The sequence below is a fragment of the Tupaia chinensis genome, unplaced genomic scaffold, assembly GCF_000334495.1.
Source record: "Tupaia chinensis unplaced genomic scaffold, TupChi_1.0 Scaffold000382_1, whole genome shotgun sequence".
In the NCBI taxonomy this organism is placed as follows: Eukaryota; Metazoa; Chordata; class Mammalia; order Scandentia; family Tupaiidae; genus Tupaia; species Tupaia belangeri.
In genome coordinates, this window is record NW_006159884.1 from 3144162 (window position 1) to 3168377 (window position 24216).

At 35.1% G+C, this 24216-nt stretch overlaps 1 protein-coding gene across 5 annotated transcripts in view; it reads left to right on the plus strand.

Moving 5' to 3' along the window:
• ROBO2 (roundabout guidance receptor 2) overlaps positions 1 to 24216 on the plus strand; it is a 700057-nt gene that overhangs the window by 646657 nt on the left and 29184 nt on the right. For all 5 annotated transcript variants that reach the window (XM_027773853.1, XM_027773851.1, XM_014589802.2 and 2 more), the window contains 3 exons: positions 664 to 820; positions 15369 to 15629; positions 20768 to 20973. In XM_027773853.1, coding sequence (XP_027629654.1) covers positions 664 to 820; positions 15369 to 15629; positions 20768 to 20973 — 624 coding nt within the window. The remainder of the gene's footprint in view (positions 1 to 663; positions 821 to 15368; positions 15630 to 20767; positions 20974 to 24216) is intronic.

Consider the following 24216-nt stretch of genomic DNA (forward strand, 5'->3'; position numbering starts at 1 on the left):
TGAAACCGATTACTGTATCTCCATTAATTTTTGCCCCTTTTTTGGAATTTTATGCTTAAAAGAACTGAAATTATTCTCACTATACGCAAAAATAATTGCACCATTCACTAGGTAAAAAGCCTCTATAACACATCATTGTGAAAGATTTACTGGTATTTTACAGATTGTAGTTGATTGGTTTTTATCAGTTACTTTTGAGAGAAAAATGTTACTCTGCTGGATTAATTAAATTGAGTAAATTCTAATGGAAAAGTTTAGGCTGTATCCTCAGACACTGCATTTTCCACTGAGAGAGATTATGCAAAAGAGCATTATAAATGCACTGAAATCTGACATTTAAAAGAATTTGTTATGGCCCATTATTTCATCTAACAATGAAAACGTGGAGGCAGCAGACATGAATAAATCAATAAGTGTGCTTTTGATACAGCATCATGATTTTGGTTTATTCTGCTCTGCAGTTAATGCATTGGGAAAGAAACAATATCATTTTGAGTGATTTATACAAATGTTTTTCTGATTTTATAATTTTATTGTTTAGGCCTTTAACAACTCAAGCATACTCATTCTGGTGTTTTGAAAACATAACTACATCTTCCCATCTGATGTACTCAGTTTCTTCTGATATTTGTCATCTCTGAATAAATGCATTATTACTTGCAGGTGGAAAGGGTGGAAAAAAGAAGAAAAATAAAAACTCTTCTAAACCACAGAAAAACAATGGATCTACCTGGGCCAATGTCCCTCTACCTCCTCCTCCAGTCCAACCCCTTCCTGGTACAGAGCTGGAACACTATGCAGTGGAACAGCAAGAAAATGGGTAAATATATTTTTATATCAGCAATATGGCCAAAGCTGCCCTCCTCTCTCTATTGTTCATTCTGCCCTGTGATTTCTTACTGTCTCTTTACTCCCCTCTCACCCTGTTCACTCCGTTCCCCTGCCCCTTTCACTGTTTGCACTGCCTGTATGTTTTTAGCTGCTAAATACAAAACAGCACGTATTGAGGACTGAGAATCTTTGGTCCTCAAGTGCCTTAGATTGTCTGCAATCATGATAATGCAGCCTCCATTTATAATATTGCTTGTTAGTTTGAAAGCAAGTACCCACAGCTCTGTGAACTAAAGAGCCACTCCTGGGAAGGGCTGAAAAGAGAATTAAAATAACCTTCTTCATCATCCCTTGCAGTTCTCTAATGACTTGATGTCTGACCATAGCAGGGCGCCACTGGAGAGCACCATCACAATGGGATAATTGTAGACCTGGCCAGTGGGTAGAACTTTAATCATCAGCTCTGATGGGAGTTTAGGAGCCGGAACAATAAAAGAGTTTCAAGCCGTTGCACACTCTGTAACAAAACCTTCTTAAGTTAGAAAATATCCTTTGAGGGACTTTAGGTATGACCCGTTCTGTATTCTTTCCTGAATTTCTCACAAGAGTTTGTTTTCCTCTGTTAGCCTAACTGTTGAAATACAAAGACACGAATAATTTTATTCCATAAGTCTAAAAATAAAAAGTCAGAAGAAATAGGCATTTTTTTATTTTAATAATTCTAAATTCTCTATCTTCTTTACAGTTCCAAGGTCACTATTTATTTTGACTTGTCCTTTACAGAATCTAAGAATATAGACAACAGGCTGTTTTTGTTTCTACAAGTTTGCCTTTGTTTACAAATATTTACATACTAAAACAACACTCACAAATATTTCCTTCTGTCTTTCCTTTGAAAAGATTTCATTTGTCTCACTGGGGTTGTAGTACCCATATAAATGCATGTCATTATTACTTTATTTTTTTAAATTCACATTTGAAATAGGAAGCTAAAAACACATTTTTGCCCTCATTCTCTGACTTCCTAAAAACTTAAAATTCTAGTATGGTATTTATTTATGTCAGTGATTTAAGTGGGTCACTGTCTCATGAATCTTGAGGAAAAGAAACAAAAAGCAAACACCAGAGGTGCGTATTCCACAAGAAAAAACTATTATGGGGCTTAAAAATCTCCATTTTTAATGGCTACAGTCAGAGAATGGAGAATGGAGCTTGAGGAGCAAAGGTAATACTGTTTGAACACTATATGCAGAAAGGTTTGAACTTAGATTACATGAAAACTGTGGATAATGTGAAATTCTTTTTTTCCTTTCTCACAGTCTGCTTTAAAAATCCATAGACTCCTTTTGAAAAAGCAATGTAATACACTGTAAAGTTATGTGTAATCCAATGTTATCTAAAGAAGATTATGATGATAATAAAAACAATAAAAAAATCCATAGACTATAAATATGCCTTTACCCTTTGAAACAAAATTAATTCCATCAAAATAAAAACTAAATAAATAATACATACTGATACATATTTTTCTTTTTGCCACAAATTATTTTTAGAATATTCAGATATATAATGTAAACTTATTTGTACATATTGGGCATGATAAGATACTTTAATATAACCAAAATGCATCATAGTAGAAGTTCTTTTTAAAACAAATTTCTAAAAATCAATGAGATATTTTAGATAGATAGAAATAGATATTTTAGATAGATAGAGAGAGAGACATAGATTCAGAAAGCGAGAAATCACCCCTCAGGAGGGATGGTCATGCCGTGATCCCTTCTCCTCCATTCTCCTCTCGGGATCTTGGGATCTTGGGCATGCTCCCACATGCACCCGGCATGAGTTCTAAGCCACCGGGTCCGGGATGCGAACCGCGGTCGACTACGTGGGAGTCCAGCGACATAGCCATTACGATAACTGCTGGTTCCCTTATTTAAGTTGTTATTTGCCTGATATTTGCCGATAGAAATAGTCATTCTTACTAAAAACAATGGCAAAGTTAAAACTATTTAGTAATACTGATAGCAGAATTTATTTTCATTATTCTTTGGGCTCAGGTTTTTAAAAATTAGGACTTGGAGCCAACAGCTGATATAGTGATTAAGGTGCTGGACTTTCACGAGGTTGACCATGGTTCGTGTCTCTGATCCAGCAGCTCAAAAGTCCTGCCAGACTTGTGTGCCTGTGTGCCCAAAACCCTGAGAAGAGAATGGAGGAGAAGGGACTGCAGCATGGCCATTCCACCAGGGCGTGATTTCTCACTTTCTGTCCTTCTGTCTTTCTCTTTCCAGCGAGCACTCACACCCTATAGCAAAAAAATCTCTCAAAAACAAAACAACAACAAAAAAACTGTACTAAAAGACAATATAACATGGACAAATTAAAATGAGTATATTTGGGGGACTTTAAAAATGAGCAGTTCCCTTATTTTTTTCCAAATGTCTCACAAGAGTGATGGTATTGTCAATTTTTAAATATATATTTTATACTTTTTAGTTTTCCAATGCAAAGACCTATGAAACTGAAATGCAAAGCTTATTGAGCACATTTAAGATTACACTCTGCTATCTGTGATACTAACATACACTCTAAAAAAACACAGAAAAGATCTTCTATAGACTTCTTATATGCTTAATTTGAACTCTCATAATTCAGGCTTAAGGTTTTCTTGAATAACAAAATACAAAATCTTCAGAATTTATTTTCATGCTTTCAATAATTTTCATTTCTAATGATCAAAGATTCTGATGATGATCAGCAATTTTCTTGTTGATTGTAACATATGACAGAGTTTATTAAACACAACTTTTTTTTTTTTTTGAGAGGTTGTTGCTATAGGGCACACACGCTCACCAGAAAGACAGAGAGAGACAGAGGGAGAGAAAGCGAGAAATCACCTCCCAGGGGGGATGGCCACACTGCAATCCCTTCTCCTCCATTCTCCTCTCGGGGTGTTGGGCACGCACGCACATGCGCCCGGTCTGAATTTAAGCCACTGGGTCCGTGACTCACACCGTGGTCGACTACATGGGAGTTCAGTGACATAGCCATTACGCTAACTGCTGGTCCCATTAAACACAACTTTTTCAAGTACAGTTATGTACCACATAATGTAGTTTTGGTTGACTTTGGACCACATTTTGGGTACAGGTCCCATAAGGGGCATGTAGTAGGCTATACTGTCTAGTTTCACGTAAGTACATTTCATGATGTTCACTGACAAAATCACCTAACATTCTCACAGTGTATCTCCATTAAGTGACACCTGACTCTGTGTAAGGAGCACTAAACCTACTACTAGGGAGGGAAGTAGCAGAGACTAATGAGACACACACATGGGTAATAAAGAAGATCTGACTCTTGACCCAGGATGCTCACAGGAAAAGGAGACAGAAACCAAGCACTCAACACTATCCCATTTCATGCTCATACACACAGTTTTGTACAAGTCTTAGGTGAGCAATGTATACAGAATAATAATTTGTCTACAGAAAAGGATAATCAGATGTGCCAGGGAATCCCAGGATGAGTGCATAGAAGTAGCTTTTGAGGTGAATCCTGCATCATTTATTTGTAAATGATAATATTGAGAATGGAGTTACTATTGTTAGATGCCAGACACTGAGCCAAAGATAAGAACAAAGGATGATAAGAAATAGCCTCTAGCCTGGAGTGACCTGTGCACTAGAATAGATTGTTAACCAACAATTACAGCAAAATATTCTAATGTCAACACTTGCTAGCCAAATGGAAAGACATCTCCCAGGCCAAAGACAAAAAATGAAATAAAATAAATATAATGAAAGACGTAAAAAATAGGGAATAGCAACTAGACCCATTAGTCTTTCTTTGCAACCTTATCCTATTCCAGTGAAGGTTATTTGCTTTTCCTTTGTTAAAAAAAAATATTTCTGAAGCCCACTCTATTATAGTGCTCATCGTATTGCATTTTGATTGGCTATCCACATCCTTCAGTGAATGATAGCTACTGTACGACCCTTGTTCAGTTTGAAACCTGCATAGATTAGGAAATAATCTGAGATAGTGAGTTGTGGAAAATTGTGAAGCATTGTAGGACATGTACCAATTCTGATCTTTGAATTTAGATGATGTATTGATTAGAGGATGCAAGGCTGGAGACACATGGGTAATATATGAAAGTAGAATGGCCAATATCATGAAAGTGATATGGGAATAAAACAAGGAAATGACCGTAGCATTAAGGGCAAGAGATGAATTTGGGATGAACACCTAGTTGAAAGTAATCATATTGTCTCTAGTTTTGATATAATATTTAGTATTGTTTCTAAGAGCTTGGATATCACCGTTTTTATTTCTAGCTTATCTTGTACTCATTTTCCTCCACAATTCTAAATATCAAATTTATTTCATTGTTGTCTAAATAAAAAAGTAATTATGAAAGCAATAACATTACAAAGATAGTGTTTTCTCTCATCAATATGCCGCTCTCATTTTGACAAAAATTGTGTCAAAATGTGTTAGATTCTAGCTATAAATATCATGCATTTTTTATTATAGTCATATGATGTTAGGAAGAATTCAATAGTAATTCAATGGGAAACTGGTGCTTTGTTTTGTTATTGCAATTAGAGATTGGCCAGCTTTTGAGGGTGTTGAACTGTATTGTATTTTTATTAGTAATTTGGTATTTGTATCTGGCCTTTAACAAGTTAGTTGACATGCAACATTGATTTGTTGTCATCTTTATTGTTATTCACCAGACAAGACAGATAATATGATGCCTCATCTTTCACTGACAGTAGGTCAAAGAATAAAAGCTTCTCTGGGAAAGGTTGGCCAAAAGACCTTTGGTTTGGCAGTCAGAACATTTCACAGCCTTTTTACATGTTAGTACAAGAAAAAGTTGAAATTCTATCACTCAAATAAGATGTATATCTGTAAAATGTGAAAGAAACTAAATAAACAGCTATACTTCCCATAAAATGTATCAAGTCATCTGTTACTTTCTCATTTTTCTTCAGTAACTGCATGAAATCAAAATATTTGTTGCTCTAGAAAGGATTACAACATGAATATCAGAGAGATAATGAACAGTTCTTCTCTATCATATTATATGTACTATGGTACTACTTTTTTTTCATTTATTTCATGTTCTTCTAGCTTTTTCTTCAGTCTTTGCATTTTTCCTTTTTGTTGCAAATGACTTAGATGAATCTGTGGATTTTTCTCAGCTTTGCTTATCCTAGAATTTGCTTATTCCCGTTCTAGATTATCTTTGCAGAAAAGATATCCATTCTCGTTCAATGAGATTGTTAATAAAATATGGTTTTGTTAGGTAATACATTATGTGACACATTTGGATAACATCAAAAAGAATATTTATGTAGTTATACTCTCCTTTGATACTGTTTTAGTAAGAAATAATCAAGTACAACTAACTATATTTTTTCTAGCTTTAACAAATGTACATAACTTATATTTCTTTGTTTCTCCTATGTTTTCTATGTAATTTATATATATATATATATTCTCGAGTAGGGAAATTTTAGGAAATAATTGGATATTTCCATGTGAAAACTGAGTATATATTTCAGACAGTTCTGTTTCTAACAGTGTAAGTATTATAGTCTGCTTACTTCAAGAGAATAAAGATCATGATTTTTCACATCATAGTTTGGGAAGGCTCTAAGTCCAGAGGCCACATCTGGTGAGGATCTTCTTGCTGGTGAAATAACATTCCCAGGGGCAGGAGCTCATGCAGAAGAGTGCACATCTCTGTCTGAACTATCTCTTTCTTTATAAACCCACGAGGACTCAGTCACGGAGGCCAACATTTTGACCAAATTACTTTGCAAAGATCCCATCTCTCAATAGAGTGGATTGTCTCTACCACCTCAACACTGTCACAGTAGCTCACCAAGTTTTAATACATGTATTTTGGGGGGATACAGTCAAATCATAGCAACATAACCATATGTTTATTTAAAAGTGTAAGATCCTTGTCAAGAGCCAATGTACCTGTTACTTTCTGGCTCAAAAAAGTGTGCTTTTTTGTAATAAGTTTTACGAACGTATAAATTTGGTTATACTATTGGTGAATTACAAAAACACACACATTCTATATTGAAACTGTTAGTTGTTTTTTGATTAGGCTTATTATAAACATTTGTCTGACAGTTTTAATACAAAACAAAAACAAACAAAACAAACAAACAAAAAAAAACAGACAATTTCACAGAGATCTGATAAAAGTTAACCCTCTTGGAGGGTAACTTACAAAATGGAAGCTGAGGTTCAGCGGAGGCTGGCTCTCACACTGGGCAGCTGCAAACTTTGCTTCTCCTGCATTGCATGTCACCACCTTGTACTGAATGTGGCTCACTGCCACTGCCACCACCACCACCCTATGGCTGTGCCTGGCTGGTCCACACCTAAACAGTGGCCTTTCGGTCACCAAGGCTGCTACCTGTGACATCCTGCTGTACTGTGCTCTTCACACTACTGCTGCTCCCTGACCCAGCAAGCTGGACCTTTTAAGAAGTTCAGTGACAAAATTGAAAGAAAGATGTGCCTGTTCTCAGGCTAAAAAATGATCAAAGGTGGGTAGTTCTCTTGCTACTAATGGCAAAGGCAGCAGGTTATCTTAGAGGAAGTCTCAGGTGAAGGAGCAGAGAACCTTAGCCTTTCTATTGTTAGTCTCAGTTAGAGGGTCTGAATGACTGCCCCAGGTACTCAGAAGGGAACTGCCGCCAACTACCAGTACTCAGGGCCAGGACTGAAAAACTGAAATGCCACAGAAGAGTAGAGAGGCACAAAGATGGTGTCAGGTTCACACACACACTCACTTATATTTTTTTTCTTTTTTGACTTAATAATATGTCATTTAAAGTCTAATAAATAAATTAAGAAAGGAACTTAGGTATACTTGTAAATGAAGCATTTGTATACTATTCAAATTGCAAACTGAAGACAGTGTTGCATAAGCCTTGTGCAATTTAATAGGAATATCTCTGTCCTTTATCAAGTAGTGTATATAGCAGACACACCTTAATATCTTACAAATCACACTTTATTTTTACTAGAAAACATCATTAGTGAAATATTCATTCCATTAATTGACTATATAATGAGTACTGATCTGAACTGAAAAAACATACTGCATATTTCTATTTCAAGTCAATAAATATGTTATGGCTACTTTTTTCTTAGTTTTTCTATAGGGCATGTGTACTAGCCAGTGACACACACACACACACAGAGAGACAGAGACAGAGAGAAAAAAGAAAATAATTTGGAGAGATGGCCATGCCTCAATCCTTTTTCCTCCATTCTCTCAGGATTATGGGCATGCACACACACATGCTCAATGTATTTTTCAAGCCGCTGGGTCCGGAACTCAAAGCATATAGTCAGTCATGTGTAATTCAACCACCTTAAGCTCCACATCACCAGTTGACCCATGACTATTTTTAAGATGTTATGTTAGGTCCATAAGTCAGGAATAGTTCAATGTCATAACCATGATTCACTTGAGGCAAACATACTAAAAACATGTAATAGATCAAATCTAAAAGAAATTAGACAACAGTTACAGAAGCCAACATTGGTCACAGCATAGGAATGTATATGATCAGTTTTAAATAAATGTGTAAAAGTATTTTTCATGCAACTTCAGCAGAGTAATATATTAGTGCTAGCTGGCCTTGTTAAAGAAATATTTATAAAAGGTCAGGATTTTGTCTATAGCTTGAAGGATTTGTAAGATTAACATACATGAAATTGGAGAAGTACAGCTTATTTGAAATAAGTTGAATTCTGTAAACAAATGCACCACGTTAAAAAAGTATAAAAAAAGAAGAAACCAAGGCAATTTATTTTGAGCAGGAAATGCTTGTTTGAGAAACTGTAAAAACTGTCTGAAAAAGTAGTTTAAAGCTTAGACATACTTACTGCACAAAATTGAATGAAGAGAAATCATTTTATATTTCCAAATCATAGTGATGTTTTCAGAAAATTTCGAAGTAGTAGGCAGGATTGATGGAAAAAATGAAAAGAAATAAAACTAATTGGAACAGTGGGTTACAAACTTTTAAGCAAGAGTTAGAAGGTTTTCTTCAAATGAAATATGTGACATCCCACATATAAAACAAAAAAAAAGGTGTCATTATTTTAGAGCAATAATTTTTTCAGTTCAGATCTATAGCCTTTTTATAGTCAATTAATGGGATAGGTTTAACCAATGATATTTTCTAGCTACAAAATATAATCTATTATTTTCTACAAATAAAATAATAAAAATGAGTAAAGTGTGCCTTTTGCATATACTACTCTTTAGAAGATATGTAGAAAGTTATTTCTATCAAACTCTCCAAGGCTTCTGAAATAAGGTCTTTAGTTTGCAATGCATTGAAGTAGAATATTATTCAAGTAGCTTCTGCAAAAGAGGGAAATTGCTTTGAAAATAAAAATAAAGGAGTGAAAACTAAAATTAACTTTAAAGGAAGAATATTTGGGACATAAGGAAATCAATTTGGTGAACCAGAGAGATTGACTAGCCAAGGATGATATCATTCTCTGTAAAACCTCATAGTAACTAATCATTCCCCGCAGGAAAATGTCAAGTTTCTTCTCAGGGCTGATGAAGCCCTCTGAGGCTGGGCCTTCTCCAGCTTTCCTGCCTCATCTACGGCCAATTTTCTTCTTTCTTTGCCAGTACTTGACATTTAGGAAGTCAGTTGAGTTCTTCAAATACTTTTATTTTCTTAGAAATTTCCACTTGTGTTACTTAAAGTCTTCTCTTCCCTAGTGGTCTGTATAGCCTTGCCCAATTCCAAATCTAGTTTAGCTGTATTGAGCATTATTCCTATGGTACTGTGAACTTTATTTGTTTAATATCAGCCTTTTGTGTCGGTTTCATGCTCTGTGAAGTAGTTTCAGGGTCCTATGTATGTCTGTTGGATGATAAATCCATTGTTTTAAAAAATAAATTTGATGTTTTGGATCAGCTAAAGGTTCACAGTAAAATCAAGTAGAGAACAGAGGTTTATCCAGCTCTATTGTACATAGCTCTCCCACTGTTGACCTCTCTCCACCAGAATGATATATTTGTTACAATGGATGAATCTACAATGCCATGTCATTGTCATCTAGAGTCAATAGTTTGCATTTGAGTTCCATTTTCTAGCTACAAAATATAATCTATTATTTTCTACAAATAAAATAATAAAAATGAGTAAAGTGTGCCTTTTGCATATACTACTCTTTAGAAGATATGTAGAAAGTTATTTCTATCAAACTCTCCAAGGCTTCTGAAATAAGGTCTTTAGTTTGCAATGCATTGAAGTAGAATATTATTCAAGTAGCTTCTGCAAAAGAGGGAAATTGCTTTGAAAATAAAAATAAAGGAGTGAAAACTAAAATTAACTTTAAAGGAAGAATATTTGGGACATAAGGAAATCAATTTGGTGAACCAGAGAGATTGACTAGCCAAGGATGATATCATTCTCTGTAAAACCTCATAGTAACTAATCATTCCCCGCAGGAAAATGTCAAGTTTCTTCTCAGGGCTGATGAAGCCCTCTGAGGCTGGGCCTTCTCCAGCTTTCCTGCCTCATCTACGGCCAATTTTCTTCTTTCTTTGCCAGTACTTGACATTTAGGAAGTCAGTTGAGTTCTTCAAATACTTTTATTTTCTTAGAAATTTCCACTTGTGTTACTTAAAGTCTTCTCTTCCCTAGTGGTCTGTATAGCCTTGCCCAATTCCAAATCTAGTTTAGCTGTATTGAGCATTATTCCTATGGTACTGTGAACTTTATTTGTTTAATATCAGCCTTTTGTGTCGGTTTCATGCTCTGTGAAGTAGTTTCAGGGTCCTATGTATGTCTGTTGGATGATAAATCCATTGTTTTAAAAAATAAATTTGATGTTTTGGATCAGCTAAAGGTTCACAGTAAAATCAAGTAGAGAACAGAGGTTTATCCAGCTCTATTGTACATAGCTCTCCCACTGTTGACCTCTCTCCACCAGAATGATATATTTGTTACAATGGATGAATCTACAATGCCATGTCATTGTCATCTAGAGTCAATAGTTTGCATTTGAGTTCCTTTTTTTTTTTGGAGAGATTTTTATCGCTATAGGGCACGTGCGCTTGCCAGACATACAGAGAGAGACATAGAGACAGAAAACGAGAAATCACCTCCCGGGGGGATGGTCACGCCGCCGTAATCTGTTCTCCTCCATTCTCCTCTCGGGATCTTGGGCACGCACGCACATGCGCCAGGTGTGAGTTTTAAGCCACCGGGTCCGGGACGCGAACCATGGTCGACTACATGGGAGTTCAGCGACATAACCATTACGCTAACTGCTGGCTCCTCATTTGAGTTCCTTTTAGATGCTGTATGTTCAGTGGCTCTGGACAAATGTATAATGACATGTATCTACCCTTAGAATATCATAGAGTGTTTCCATTAACCAAACGTTCCCCTATGCTCTACCTATCATCTCTCTCTACTTCCATGACTTTGGCATCTGCATGTCTTTTACTGTCTCCATAGTTCAACCTTTTCCAGAATGTCATAGAGTTGGAACTGTATGGTGACTTTTCAGATTGGCTTCACTATTTAAGTCTCCTCTTGTTGGATTTTTTTTTTCTTTTTTTCTTTTTCTTTATTTTTTTTTTTTTTTTTTTTGTGGCCTGACAGCTCATTTCTTTTTAGCAATGAAAAATATTCTCTTGTCTGTATGTACCAGAGTTTGTTTATCCATCCGCCTTCTGGAGGACATCTTGCTTCCTTCCAAATATTCGCAATTATGAATAAAGTTGCTGTAAACATTTGTGTGCAGGTTTTTTGATAAATTCAGTTTTAAACAGAATAAGTGAAAACACATTCAAGTGAAAATATTCAGGAATAATTTGGACATTTATGAGTTACAGTTTGTAAGATCAAGACTGGATGTATGTATTTATGACATTCATCCTATTTTTCACTTTCTTTAATGAATATCTTCCATATGCCAGATACTCTACCAGGTGCAAGAAATATAAAACTGAGAATTACAGAGTTCTAGCATTTGAGGCTTTCCCATAATAGTGGGAGAAAACATACTCAAACATAAATAATCTCATAATATGTGAAGTACTAAAATGCCATTTAAGCTTTATGGAGTTGTCATCAATTCCATATGGAGGCTGAAGAGGCAGCTTCACAAAACTGATGACATTTGAAGTGAACCTTGAAGGAAGAGCAGGAGTTCACAGGCAAGTGATTTGAGAAGAGTCATATACAGACCAGAATTAGAAAAAAATATATAGAGTAGACTGGTGACAGTTGGAAATTAAGCTAGAAAAATAGGCTGGTCAGATAGAGAAAGGTCTTTGGGTCCAGCTAATGAGGTTGGACTTTTCTTCCACTGAATTGTTTTAAACATAGATGTATTGTAAATGAAGTTTTGTGAATATAATCCTGTTGTCTGGATGAAAGATAGGGCAGAAAAGAAGAGACCATCCCAAGAGGCTAAGAAACCTAATAAGAGAGTTTACATCAGGAGACTGATCTGTGATCGTGGATGTGGGGATTAAGTGCACGAAAAATATTCAGGAGATATTTAAAAGTCTGAATTTATAAAACGTTTATTTGCAATAGTATTGTTTATCTTATCCTTAAGTCTCTTTTTTATTTTTACTTTTGTTGGTATTTTTTTAAAGAAATTTTTGCCTTAGGGTGTATGCACTTACCAGAGAGAAAGAGACAGAGACAGTGAGAGGGAAAACAAGAAATTACCCCCCAAGGGTGATTGTTGTCCCAGGATCTTCGGCACACAAGCATACGTGCCCAGTGTGAGTTTCGAGTCCCAGTCTGTGACTCGAAATGCAGTCAGCATATGGGAGTCTAGAAATATAACCACTCTGCCATCTGCTGGCCCCAAGTCTCTTTATAAAAGTATGTTAGATTGATTTTATTTTTGAAAATATTAGGACTATTGAGAGGTGTAAATAGAAATGCTACTGATTTTACATCACATTTAAAACTTTTTGAATTAATTTGTTATTTTTGTGGGTCAGTCTCTAAAAACGGTTGTTTTAAATTTTTGTTTTTTTTTTTTTTTTTTTTTTTTTTTTTTTTTTTTTTTTTTTTTTTTTTTTTTGTGGCCTGACAGCTCATTTCTTTTTAGCAATGAAAAATATTCTCTTGTCTGTATGTACCAGAGTTTGTTTATCCATCCGCCTTCTGGAGGACATCTTGCTTCCTTCCAAATATTCGCAATTATGAATAAAGTTGCTGTAAACATTTGTGTGCAGGTTTTTTGATAAATTCAGTTTTAAACAGAATAAGTGAAAACACATTCAAGTGAAAATATTCAGGAATAATTTGGACATTTATGAGTTACAGTTTGTAAGATCAAGACTGGATGTATGTATTTATGACATTCATCCTATTTTTCACTTTCTTTAATGAATATCTTCCATATGCCAGATACTCTACCAGGTGCAAGAAATATAAAACTGAGAATTACAGAGTTCTAGCATTTGAGGCTTTCCCATAATAGTGGGAGAAAACATACTCAAACATAAATAATCTCATAATATGTGAAGTACTAAAATGCCATTTAAGCTTTATGGAGTTGTCATCAATTCCATATGGAGGCTGAAGAGGCAGCTTCACAAAACTGATGACATTTGAAGTGAACCTTGAAGGAAGAGCAGGAGTTCACAGGCAAGTGATTTGAGAAGAGTCATATACAGACCAGAATTAGAAAAAAATATATAGAGTAGACTGGTGACAGTTGGAAATTAAGCTAGAAAAATAGGCTGGTCAGATAGAGAAAGGTCTTTGGGTCCAGCTAATGAGGTTGGACTTTTCTTCCACTGAATTGTTTTAAACATAGATGTATTGTAAATGAAGTTTTGTGAATATAATCCTGTTGTCTGGATGAAAGATAGGGCAGAAAAGAAGAGACCATCCCAAGAGGCTAAGAAACCTAATAAGAGAGTTTACATCAGGAGACTGATCTGTGATCGTGGATGTGGGGATTAAGTGCACGAAAAATATTCAGGAGATATTTAAAAGTCTGAATTTATAAAACGTTTATTTGCAATAGTATTGTTTATCTTATCCTTAAGTCTCTTTTTTATTTTTACTTTTGTTGGTATTTTTTTAAAGAAATTTTTGCCTTAGGGTGTATGCACTTACCAGAGAGAAAGAGACAGAGACAGTGAGAGGGAAAACAAGAAATTACCCCCCAAGGGTGATTGTTGTCCCAGGATCTTCGGCACACAAGCATACGTGCCCAGTGTGAGTTTCGAGTCCCAGTCTGTGACTCGAAATGCAGTCAGCATATGGGAGTCTAGAAATATAACCACTCTGCCATCTGCTGGCCCCAAGTCTCTTTATAAAAGTATGTTAGATTGATTTTATTTTTGAAAATATTAGGACTATTGAGAGGTGTAAATAGAAATGCTACTGATTTTACATCACATTTAAAACTTTTTGAATTAATTTGTTATTTTTGTGGGTCAGTCTCTAAAAACGGTTGTTTTAAAATAATTGGTGTAGGCCAGCAGGTGGCGTGGAGGTAAGATGCTCAACTCCCACATGGCAGACCATGGTTTGAGTCCTATATAGCTTGAAAATCACTCCGGGCATGTGTGTGTGTGTGTGTGTTTGTATGTGTCTGTGTGTGTGTGTGTGTGTGCTCAAAATCCCAAGAAAAGAATGTAGGACAAGGGACTGTAGCATAATCATCCCCTTTTGGGAGTGATTTCCTACTCTCCATCTCTTTCCAGCAAGCATACACACCCTGTGTCCAAACCAATAAATAAAAAATAAATACAATGATTGTATTGTACACTTAAAAATTTGCTTAAAAGGAGGGATTGCATGTTAAATGCTTCTATTACAATAGAAAGATTGCTGTTTTTTTAAAAACATCATAGTTTAAGACTAGGTTTTAAACTTCTGTTTTATGATTTGAATTTAAATGTCAAGATAAAGGGAAACATTAGTTTGTTCTGAGAAAATAAAGCTAATCAAACGGCTACTGACTATATTTGGTACCACAAAGTCTTCAGAGCTGACATATTATATGTAATGAAAGTTTGGCATAGATCTAGAAGAGTACATGAAATTCTCCAACACTTCTTAGATGATGACTCAGCTATACTGACATATTTTGTTTGTCTACAATGATGAACAGGAGAAGAAAGTAGTTAAATCTACCCACACTCAATTCATTAATTGCCTTTAATTAGCAATTTGACTTTTCTACATGAGTAACTTTGTTGGGAAGTTATTGCCTTTTGTAACTGTGGGGTAACAATGAGCTCATAAGGTCTTTAAAGAATAAATTGAGATATTGAGGGAACAGATGTAATTACAATTAGAAATTAAGATAACAGCCAGGTGATTTACTGCCGTAGCATCAACAACTTGATCAGGAGGAATGAACTGAGGGAACACTTTATATACCATGTGGTTGCTATTTACTGCCAGTATAGTTGTGTGTACATAGGTGTGCGTGTCAATGTGTACATTTTCCTTATTTAATTTCAGCTATGACAGTGATAGCTGGTGCCCACCATTACCAGTACAAACATACCTACACCAGGGAATGGAAGATGAACTGGAAGAAGATGATGATCGGGTCCCAACACCTCCTGTCCGAGGCGTGGCCTCTTCTCCTGCTATCTCCTTTGGACAGCAGTCTACAGCAACTCTTACTCCATCCCCACGGGAAGAGATGCAACCCATGCTGCAGGCTCACCTGGATGAGCTGACAAGGGCCTATCAGTTCGATATAGCAAAGCAAACATGGTAAATATCCACATTAAGTCAAGGGACCCACACTTTCAACACATGGAAATGTTCTTTCTCATACATTCACAAAAGATTGTCATAGACCTGTACAGTTTCAGTTAAAAATAATTTTGTACAACTCTTTAATCATTTGGATAAGAAATTAACTGAAGAAATGTTAAATAATTTGACCAAAGTCACATGACTAGAGAGTTAACTGGAGCAAGAATTCAGATCTGCTGAATTTCAGTCTAAAGTGCTTTTGGCTACACCAGAATGTTTTCTAATTTACAGTTTAGCTTCAATTACCTTATCCTTGAACTCACTTCCAATGCCATGATAAAGGACTCTTTTTTAGATTCTTCAAAGTGGCTGTGAATATACAAATTTAAGCTTCAGCAAATCATTTGTAGTTAGTGTCAGTTACTAAAATATCCTCTTTGGGCTGAGTTAAATGAGACAGAAAATACAAAAATACACAACAGTAGATTCATTCAAAAACAACATAAGTTTAAAACCTCAAATTTCTTTTTATAATCAATCATAATCTTTCATAAACTGTAAGTATCAATTTACTTTGATTTCTTGGCAAAATATGGCATAAATACAAATGGGACCACCTCCAACAGTTTTATATGAATTTTTCTTATTTCTTTTTTCTTCTTCCATATTGTGTGTACACATCTGGACTCTTGAAAACAAAATGTCTCTCTGTCTCTCTGTTTGTCTCTGTCTCTCTAGTGAATGCACACAGCCTATAGCAAAAACGTTTCTTAAAATAAAAAGAAAACAAAATCTCGGTAACACACCTCCAATTATTTTGTCATTTTTGTTGTTGCTGACTTATCTGTACTGCTTAAAATCATAGTAGATTCTATAAAAATAATTTTGGGTCTTTTTTTTTTTCATTGATAATTCCAACTACTGGGATAAGTTTATAAAAAGGTCATTCTTATTCTTAGCGTTAATGAGCTATTTATTTTAAAAATATAGTTACCTATACTTAAGAAGAAATAGCTATATCATTGAAGCTTGTTACAAACAAGGTCTCTTTTTAGGATCAGAAATTCTTGAACAGTTCCTGAAACAATCAACTATTTTTTCGAAGACTAACAACTACTATTTTGTATGAAGCTATTTTTGACAAAGCATCATGGTTTCAGTTGAACCAGCTATTTAAAGAGCTATAGGATTTCTTCGAGTTAACTAATGAAGCCATGCAGTGTACTCACAGTACACTATCTAACTCAAGGATTCCAAAATTTACCTGCATTTTTGAATTGCCTGGATAACCTTAAAATACATTGAAATCTAAGCACCACAAATTTAAGCTTCAGCAAATCATTTGTAGTTAGTGTCAGTTACTAAAATATCCTCTTTGGGCTGAGTTAAATGAGACAGAAAATACAAAAATACACAACAGTAGATTCATTCAAAAACAACATAAGTTTAAAACCTCAAATTTCTTTTTATAATCAATCATAATCTTTCATAAACTGTAAGTATCAATTTACTTTGATTTCTTGGCAAAATATGGCATAAATACAAATGGGACCACCTCCAACAGTTTTATATGAATTTTTCTTATTTCTTTTTTCTTCTTCCATATTGTGTGTACACATCTGGACTCTTGAAAACAAAATGTCTCTCTGTCTCTCTGTTTGTCTCTGTCTCTCTAGTGAATGCACACAGCCTATAGCAAAAACGTTTCTTAAAATAAAAAGAAAACAAAATCTCGGTAACACACCTCCAATTATTTTGTCATTTTTGTTGTTGCTGACTTATCTGTACTGCTTAAAATCATAGTAGATTCTATAAAAATAATTTTGGGTCTTTTTTTTTTTCATTGATAATTCCAACTACTGGGATAAGTTTATAAAAAGGTCATTCTTATTCTTAGCGTTAATGAGCTATTTATTTTAAAAATATAGTTACCTATACTTAAGAAGAAATAGCTATATCATTGAAGCTTGTTACAAACAAGGTCTCTTTTTAGGATCAGAAATTCTTGAACAGTTCCTGAAACAATCAACTATTTTTTCGAAGACTAACAACTACTATTTTGTATGAAGCTATTTTTGACAAAGCATCATGGTTTCAGTTGAACCAGCTATTTAAAGAGCTATAGGATTTCTTCGAGTTAACTAATGAAGCCATGCAGTGTACTCACAGTACACTATCTAACTCAAGGATTCCAAAATTTACCTGCATTTTTGAATTGCCTGGATAACCTTAAAATACATTGAAATCTAAGCACCACCCTCAGACAAATTCTGATTGTTTGGTCTAAGGTTTCATTAGATATGGGCAAGTATGGAACCACTGCCAAAAGAGAACCTCTCTTACTAGATGTATGACCTGAGTAACTTGCTGAACATCTGTACGTCATCTTTTTTCAATGGGTAAAATGATGGTGACAATATCGATTCATTCACGTATAAAGTTAGAGAGCAATCCCCACAACCACCTTCATTTCTGACACCACCTGTGAATTTCAGGACTCCCCAGACCACCTTGAGGTTCAAGAACTCACTAGAATTCACTGAAAACTAAATTGTTATACTTAAAGTTGCAATTGATTCCAGTGAAAAAGAATACAAATTATAATCAACAAAGAGAAGAGATGCATGAAACAGAGTCCAGGGAAATTCTAAAAACAGAGCCTCCACAGTTGCCTTCTCCCAATGGTGTCACAGGCAGCATTACTTTCTCAACAAAGTATAACCATATTCATGGTGTATTGCCAACCAGAGAAATGCACATGAACCCTGAAGTCCAGAGACTTTATTTGGGCTCTGTCACATAGATGTGGTTCATTACTCACATGGCTGACCCCAGTCTCTGACAGGAGTCAAGCTGATATTGTGTGACTCAAAAATAAATTATATCAGTAGACTTCCTGATACAGTCTGAGGTTTCCTAGTAAACAGAGAGGCTTCTATCAGACTGGATATTATAAGAGTTTAGAGAATACCTCCCAGGAGTATAGGGCAAAGATCTAACCTTTCTGGGGTCAATGTTAAGTTTTTTGTTACATATCCTCGTTTTTTTAAGAATCCAATGAGTTTTCACTTGTTTAGTACTTAGTAAAGCACCTACAATATTTTCATCATTATTTAGAAAAACTTGAATTTTAACCTAAGTTGTTCACTGCTGTCTTCCCACACTTAGAAGAATGACTCACTAAGCAAGTGTCTCACAGATATTCGCTAAATCGATGAACAAACCAGTTCCTCTGTCCCTGTTTCTTCTGAGTATGTTCCTGCTTAGACTAGCAGTCTTCCAGAGTGCCTTAGCTTGTAGGCAAGTAGGAGCTGTAAGCCTCCATGTGCTCACAGAAGACCTTACCCCACATTTTTAGGATGTGCCTCTCCATCTGGAGTGTACAAAAATATCAGGGAGGGTTGTTTCAAAAACAATAAACTGCAGGCTCCCCTTATCGTGGTTCTGGCTGTGTTGTTCCATAAAGTGCACAACAAACGGTACCACTGGAAGATATTTATCAATGTTATAGACTCTCTTCTTCTATTCCAGTTCATCCTCCAACTCTGCTTAACTCGAGGAGTCCAATTTTCATTCTTTAATGTATATCTGTTTCTGTAAGAGGTGTCGGCAGTGAAGGAAGACTAGAGTGTAGATCTGGTCCTTCCTTCCCAAAACTAAAGTCTGCACCATTTCAGGAGGATGAATCGTGTCTATTGATGTAACATGTATCCTCTTGCTCATCACCTGGCTCTCCCATAAACAGGATTGATTCATAAACAGGATTTGAGGCAAGACTTATAGCAAGATGTGCTCATCAACTGTCAAGAATTTTCTGTAATAGCAGGAAGGAACCCCCCCCCCCATTTGTCAATTAATAGGCTATAGTTAATTTTAAGCAATAAATTAAAGCCTCAAATTCTTGATCTCTTATATTAAAGATTTGAGACTGATGCTAGTATAGTAGATTCCCAGAACTAACCTTTTTGTTGTTGTTGTTTTTATAACATTGAAAGATCTACAATCCTACTAACACTGGAGCTGATTACTAATTCAAGAATGTAGTTTGAGAGGAGAGGTACCTTAAACAATTCTGGAAAAATGAAATATTTTCCCCGAAGGATGCAAATGATAAAGAAATGAATCTTGTATCTTTCCTTCAAAATTCAATAGTACAAAAATGCATCGTGCTTGATTTATCTCCTTTAAATAGCAGAGACCTTTTATATGTTGTTGTGCAAAGACAATGAGAAGAGTTAACATGGGAAAACAGTGCATCCACTCTTCAGTGACAGTAATGAATAACAATGAATTGCTTTCATTTAGCATTTGATCATTTAGAAGAGACTCCATGTGGTCTCAAAGCAAATCAGTGGCACTCAGTGTCCAGCTTCACATTTTGTTAGACACATGGTTTGAAACAATTGACTTACATTTGAGCACATTTTAAGAAGTTCTGAAAGAAGGCTGATATTACATATTCTATGTTATTCATAAACTTGAGATTAGAATTATTCATTCATTTAAAAGAGTTTGTTTAACACATCTAATTTTCTAAATGCAGAAAATGCTGAAGTGAGCAATATTTGCCTCTGAGGAGTTTAAGGCTTTGGTGAGTGAGACATGCACAAATAAGTGGCTGGAACAAAAAAGTATCTATGTCTACCTTAAACTAGGTTAAAGTAGAAATAATCACTCAGCGAAATGCTAGGGGCTTGTGCGGAAGGAAAGACTTGTAGGGCAGGGAAAGGGGGCTATAACATCCTCACAGATATCTTTTCTTCGTAAGGGCCAGCAGACCGCGTGGGTTACATAGGCTGAATACTATTTCAACATAAAATGATTTACTATTTTTGGAGAAAAAGGTCAGCTTGTTGTGACAAATACTGCTATTCTTCTTTGAGTGACTTATTTGTATACAACTACAGGGCCTGTATTTCGCTCTCTGGGTATTATCCTATACATGCCAATAGAAGGTTTAATAGATGTTTGGTGAGGCAGCCTCTATGGCCTATTGTCTCTACTGAAGTGAGGAAAGCAATGTAAGTTAATGAAAAGGACAAAAGCAATGTGTTACTCTAGCATGCCATTGAACTCTAGTTACAATTCTATTGAAAGTTAAGGAATTGCTCCCTTCTTCTTTTCTTCTTTTTTTCCCCCCATTTAAATTCTAGGCACATTCAAAGCAATAATCAACCTCCACAGCCTCCAGTTCCACCATTAGGTTATATGTCCGGAGCCTTGATTTCTGATTTGGAAACAGATGTTCCAGATGATGATGCTGATGATGAAGAGGACGCTTTAGAAATCCCCAGGCCCCTGAGAGCACTAGACCAGACGCCTGGATCCAGTATGGACAATCTAGACAGCTCTGTGACAGGTAATGGAACCAATTTAATAAGAATAACTGACCTATTTGTAACACTAAAATGCATCAAAAATCAAATACTTTCTTATGTGAGATTTATTCCACTCTATCTATTTCTGTAACATTTTAAATATGTTAATATTAAACTCAAAATTCAAAAGGATTTGGAAATACTTTTGCTTTGCTGCAAAAATGATAAGGAAATTCATGAATTTTAAAAAGCTTTAAAGACATGAAAGAAAACTCAATTATATCCAAGGCTTTCATGAAAAGTTCACTCTACTAGGGACCAAGTCTATTACATAAAAAAACCTGACTTTCAGAAGTGATATGTTTTGTATATCAGGAACAACATACAAAGTGAATGCAATCTTAAAATGCTTTTTGATATTTTGCCCTGTAAAATCATTCACTGGTGAAAATAGGCAAGTGTTCAGTATAAGCCTCTCTAAGGTTGAGTAAAGTATTCTTTTTAGAGTGAAGAAAAATGGATAGTGAGAAAAACCACACATTTTTGCATTTCACATTGCTGAATCCAATAATTGCTTCTTTCCCAACCAAAACAAACAAACAAACAAATAAACAAAAAACAGTAATTATTGTTACCATTTAATTCTTTGGCTTCGTCTTGTCTTGTTATCAAGTCTAGACTTCAATTAGAATTCTCCAGTGATGATCCCAGGGCTAATACATAATATATGTCCAAGTGTTTAAACTTATCACATTTTGTTAGAAAAAATTTAAACCCAATATATCTCAATGTATACATAATGAATATGGAGAAAAGTAAAAACTCAGTTTGACTATTTAATTAGGTATCTATTCTTAGACATGCACACAAATGTCTCTTACATGACTATGAAGACACAACTACTACAAACTTAAGTCTAATCTTTGTATTTCATTGGGTCTTCTCAGAAAACCATCCATATCTGTGTTCACTTTGACATTTTTCATCCTAAGCGGTATTTTATCACACTTACTTGATTCAATTTTATTCCCGTAGCTTCCCAACTTCCACAGATTTCTGCACCACATGTTAGACTTTTGCCCATTCTTACGGGAACTGGTTTATGACCGTGATGAAGAAGCAGAGGCAGTACCTATCATTTTCCTCTGCATCCCTTCCCACATTCCACAATGTGTGATGCATAGCCCTCTCTTCAGCTTCTCTTCTTACCCAGAGATTGATCTACTGGCCTGGCTAATTAAGATTTAAAAACTGCAGATACACTGCTGTGATTTGAAATCTACATCTGACTGAAGATAGCAGAGCAGAAGTTAGAACCTTTTAATGCAGAGAACTGACTTATTAGAGCACTATTATGTTAAGCTCCTTTGCCTGAATTTCTAGCATAATCTCCTTCAGGGTAAAATTCTGCATATTTTTGCATATGTCACTAATGATACTGAACTCTTTTCCATTAAGAATGCAGGAAAGAATTATAATAATAATGAACAAATTCACTTATAGCCTATGTAGTTCATCTATTAAGTATTATAATGTCAAAGATGATAAATATATCTATAAATCAGGAGGATGCCTGTTTGCACTTTTACCTGTTCACCTGTTACTCTCATGTTAGACTGTCTAAATAGGACTATAGTTCAACCATTTTGCATTTATTCTGTAGCAAGTATTATGTTCATACTGGCCCTGGCAGCCTGAAAATCACATCAGACTTGTGTGCATGCATGTCTAAAATCATAACTAGAAGGAGAAATAGAGAAGAGATTGTATCATAACCACTCCCCATTGAGGGATGCTTTCTCCTCCTTTTCTCCATCTCTCTGTTTCTCTATTTCTGGGAAGTGTACATGCCTTCTGGAAACTTAGAAAAAAATGTTTGTGTGTTTATAGAGTAAGTATATTACAATCTGTGTGTATATGTGTATAGGGAGTCTTATGTATAAATGTATAAATGGGTATGAGTATGGGTAAGATTGTAAGTCCATTTAGGGGAATGTATGCATGAGTGTATATAGGGAGTGTAAGTGCATAGAGATGTATGTGTGGAAATTGTATATTGGGTGTGTGAATGCAGTAGAAAGTATGTGTATACATGCACACACACACACACACACACACACACACACACACATATGTAGGTATAGTTCTGAGGTGGATGTATACACAGACCAAATGTCAGAGAAGTAAACATGTTAATGTTAATGAATCTTATTCTATTATGCCTATGTTTTCTTCAGACACTTAAGGCTACTCTAATGCTGTTAAACAAGGGGAGAAATAAAACAGGCACAGTTTCCATTGCCTTATTAGTTTTTAAATATATAAGTACCCTTGGAAAGATTCAGATCTAACCATCCGTTACTTTGAATTCTAAATCTGTTTGTATGAGTAAATTAGTTCTTAGATTCCCCTGAAATTTCTTGATACATATCTTCATTTTCATGAGACTAATCTCTATTAAATTATTTTTATTGAATAGAATTAAAAATTATGTCTTATTCCCTGAAATGCTAAAAGCCAACCAAAATGATAAGCCAATGCTAACATCAAAATGGACTAATAATAAACCTGAATATACAATTATGCAAGATTTTACTTGGCTATATTGTACTTCAAGTTGTCACATTATGGAATACCAACACCGGAAGGTATAAAGCCCGTATTTGCAAATAGATAAATACATTAACTCCAAATATTTTCATAACAGCTCATTTTAAAAAATTTTTATTATCATCATAATCTTCTTTATATTACATTGCATTACATATAACTTTACAGTGTATTACATTGCTTTTTCAAAAGGGAATGCCATGCAAGTCAATCAATACAGAGACATTAATCTCCCCTCTTCAAAATTCAATCTTTTCTATGATTTTTCTCAATTATTATTATTATTATTATAATTATTTTTTAAAACAGTCAATCACTATTTCTCATTTTGCTTGTAAAAAGACTTTACCCATCATGAAATACTTCTCAGACCAATCTAGTTGAGAATAGTATACATTTCATCATCAACAGGTAATAAGCCATATCGGTTCCTCACGAACATCCTGCCTCTCTATTGTTCTCTTGCTCTTTCTCTATCCTCTTCTCTTCACCTCCCCCATTCCACACTGTCCTATTCTTGTTAAGCATCTTCACTGCTTTTATGTCCTCCAATTTTTCGCTCTCTACCATAGAGTGTGGATAGTTGGTATATGTTGAGTGGATACATACAATATCTTTCTTTCATAAACTGACTTACTTCACTCAGCAATAGATCCTCCATATCTGACCACTTT